The 3,665-nt window shown below is 41.1% G+C and overlaps 2 protein-coding genes across 2 annotated transcripts; both read left to right on the top strand.

Annotated features, from left to right (window-relative positions):
- Positions 1-1,394, top strand: LOC110922254 (acylsugar acyltransferase 3-like). The gene has a single exon (XM_022166558.2). It carries the CDS (start codon positions 214-216, stop codon positions 742-744), a length of 531 nt encoding a protein of 176 aa, XP_022022250.1. The 5' UTR covers positions 1-213; the 3' UTR covers positions 745-1,394.
- A 247-nt stretch (positions 1,395-1,641) lies between these two features.
- On the top strand, positions 1,642-2,493 carry LOC110925348 (serine/threonine-protein phosphatase 7 long form homolog). Its single transcript, XM_022169303.1, has one exon. The coding sequence runs from the start codon at positions 1,642-1,644 to the stop codon at positions 2,491-2,493; it is 852 nt and encodes a 283-aa protein (XP_022024995.1).
- The last annotated feature ends 1,172 nt before the right edge of the window (positions 2,494-3,665 follow it).

Below are 3,665 nucleotides of genomic sequence, written 5' to 3'. Positions count from 1 at the left end.
ACACACACCAACAACAACTTACGTAGATTGCAACGACGAGGGAGTTGTGTTTGTCGAAGCCAAACATGACAGCCTACTCCACAAGTTCCAACATATCATTGAAGAAGAAGATGAGATTCTTGTCCAACTTTTTGCTGATGGCATGGTGTGGCAAAACTATCCTCATAGCTATTGTCACATAAAATTGGTGATGGCTGCACTCTTGGCTCATACATGAGTTATTGGGCTTCTGTTGCTGGTTGTGGTTCCACTGGTCACAAAGAAGTACTACCTCTTAACCCTCATTTTATTCAATCCCCACCTACTACCAATCCTCTTCAGCTCGCAACTCCGGTTTCGAATCAAATTAGGCGTGCAAACCTTGTCACCAGAAAATTCGTTTTCCCCAATTCAAAATTACGTGCTCTCAAGAATAAGGTCTACTCTATAAACAATCCTACACGGTTTGAAGTATTGTCGTCTCTAATTTACAAAACCGCGGTGGCAGCAACCACCCGAAGATCATCGTCTTTTAAGCCATACCTTTTATCAATTCCGATAGATATACGAAAGCAATTTGTCCCAAAGTTGCCCCAAAATACTGTGGGAAATGTCATTGGATGTATGTTGGTCACGACCCGGCATGCAAGTAAAACTTCATTAAATGCGTTAGTTTCCAAGATAAGAAAAGAGAAGATGGAAGTTGAGCGACTCCAAGTATGCAACTGGCTTCTCAAAACTTTGAATCAGTTATGTCAAGATTAAGTGTTTCCGATAGATCGTTTTTGTGTTCGAGCTTATGCGGGTTCCCTTATAGCAAAGTGGATTTCGGATGGGGAAATCCCACCGTTGCAAGTGTGATTTTTTTTGCAATAATAGGTGGTTTGAACCACAAAAGAGTGGCATTAGGTGCTCATGCATATTGTTTACACTTTTAGGTAAGTTGCAAGTTGATATAGCGACCTTCAATGAAGTATTCTGCAAAATCTGCCAAGTTCTGCAAAAGCTGCAAAAGATGTTGAAGGTTGCAGCTTGATACAGCGACCTTCTGAAAGTCGCTGTTTGATCTTGCAATGTTATAGAAAGTCGCAGTTTCATCTCATAAACTTATTAAAGATCGCTGTTTCATGTTACAAGCTTATTCAAGATCGCTGTTTCATGTTACAAGCTTATTGAAGATCGCTGTTTCATGTTACAAGCTTATTCAAGATCGCAGTTTCATGTTACAAGCTTATTCAAGGTCGCTGAATGGTGTGACAAGCTTATTAAAGATCGCAGAATGGTGTCACAAGCTTATTAAAATAACTGTCATGTTTGCAGAATTTACATGCAACTTTCGTTTGCTAGTAATAGGTGACTGTTTCACCTTGTTGTCTTTTTGCAGCATGAAATGTGAGTGGTTAATGTAAAGGTGATATGACTAAACGCTAGGCTCTCACATGATATGGAATCAAACCTGCTAACTTGAATAGTTTTGTGTAAGAATTCAACTGTAGTGTAAGAAAAATATTGTCTTTCAATATGAATTCGAAAAATGATGCACAGATTGAAGTCTTTACATATGAACACAAAGCAAAGCACTCGAGATACATTTTCAATATCAAACAAAGCTTCAATCCTTTCATTACCGATAAATATTCAGTCAACTTTTATCAGCCGAAGATGAATTTTGAATGTCATCCTGGTCCTCTTAATGCATCGGTGTTGTTCTTGGACAAGAATCACCGTGCATTTGAGGTATTCAAAAATCCAACAGCGTATGATGAGCCAATAAATATTAGACGATCAGATCGATCGTTCTGGCAGCATATGAAAGAAAATCCGGTTGGTGGAAGGGTAGAAGGTTTAATACATGCAGCAGGATTCAGCGGGATACTGCAAATTGGGTACAAGTATGTAGACCACTCATTAATAATTGCGTTGGTTGAGAGGTGGAGGCCAGAAACTCACACGTTTCACCTTCCTTTTGGAGAAACGACTGTGACATTACAGGATGTCAACGTGTTGTGGGGGCTACCAATAGATGGGTTGCCTATTTCTGGGGCTGACACTGGTATGTCGATGTATACTGTAAGAGACAAGTGTCAACAGGTGTTGGGGTTTACCCCTGAGGAAGCTGATGTGAGGGGCAAAAGGGTTAAGTCCTCCCGAGTTTTACAACAAATAACGTCCGATTTTTCTGAAAATGAAGCATCGGATGAAGATTGCATTTTTCGTGCACGTCCAATAATATTTTATTTGATAGGGTGCACAATCTTTCCTGATAATGCAAACCACCTGATTGATGTTAAATTTTTAGAATTTCTCGTAGACTTGCCCGCATGTTCGGGATATAGTTGGGGCAGTGCTGTGTTAGCTCACCTTTACAGAAACCTTTGTAATGCTGCAGCACCTAATGCTATAGCCATTACTGGCCCAGTTGCGCTTCTACAAGTGTGGGTTTGGGAGAGGTTTCGTTGTTTTGCTCCTGCTGTTGCCCGGTTCCAGTACAATGCCCCGTTAGCTGCTCGGTAGTGTGAATTGGAAATAATTAAATTTATTATTTGGTATCTATATAACACTATGTTATTTTTTTATTTATCCTTTTAGGTGGAAGGGAAGCTTAACATGTACAGATATTTCCACACATTGCCTGAGAACATATAGATCTTAGCTGCAATCTATGACCGAGCCAACGGTATGGTTGTTAGTTGTTGACATATAAAATTTAAGTTTGTTTGAACACGTTTCTAAAGATTGATTTTTTTTTTGTTTCAGTTTAATTGGAGACCATACGACGACATTGTAGGTAGACTCCCCGATATATGTCGGAGTGGTATGGGAATTTGGCGGAGTTGTTGCCCTCTGCTATACTACTCGGTTGTGGAGCATCACTATCCTCAACGAGTGATCAGACAGTTTGGCATGTTCCAGTATATACCTAACCCAATTGCCATAGATAATAATGAGCATGCCAGGCTTCATTCCATGAACCGGAGCGGGAAAACCGGCTGGAACTGGTTAAGTCGTCACGCACCGTATGTTTGTCAGTGTGAGGCACGTCATCAAAACTTGGTCACAGGGAACTCATGACATCTGTTGGAGTTTCCAATGATTACATGCCGTGGTACATGGAACATACCGTGTTATATGTGTCTAACCCACAGTTGCCAGCTGGCCCTACGAGCGGTTTTCAAGACGAAGGAGCAAGGGCCCAAATGATGGTATATACAAGTTTAAAATTATTGAAAGTTACCTTTATTATTGTTAGTAAAAAATTAATTATTAATTATTTTTTACAGTCGGAGACGATGGGTCTAATTCACCGATCTGAAGATGTGGACGTTATTCATGGTGCGGCGTATCGGGCCCTTGAGATGTCTAATGTTCCACAATACACACAATATCCGACTCATCTGTCACAGGAGCCGGTGGACCTTGTTTCATATCCTCGTACATAGAGGGTAGGGAGGCCCCGACGTCGTGGTCGTGGTGGTAGAAACGTTCAAGAGGCCGGGACATCAAATTGGGGCCCAAACTTCGAAACACGGGGGGATCAGGATCCGGTGGTAACGAAGATGTAAATTTTGCAGGAAACTTTGGTGTGTCACATAACGTTGGCACTATGTTTGCGGATGCTAATATAGCGCCAAACAATGATAATACTGATATGGGTGGATCATGGCAGTCAGTGTTGGCTACGGCAT

This window comes from Helianthus annuus, chromosome 6 (assembly GCF_002127325.2).
Source record: "Helianthus annuus cultivar XRQ/B chromosome 6, HanXRQr2.0-SUNRISE, whole genome shotgun sequence".
Classification (NCBI taxonomy): Eukaryota; Viridiplantae; Streptophyta; class Magnoliopsida; order Asterales; family Asteraceae; genus Helianthus; species Helianthus annuus.
Note: the sequence above shows the minus strand (reverse complement) of the source record. Positions and strands in the feature narration are given on the sequence as shown.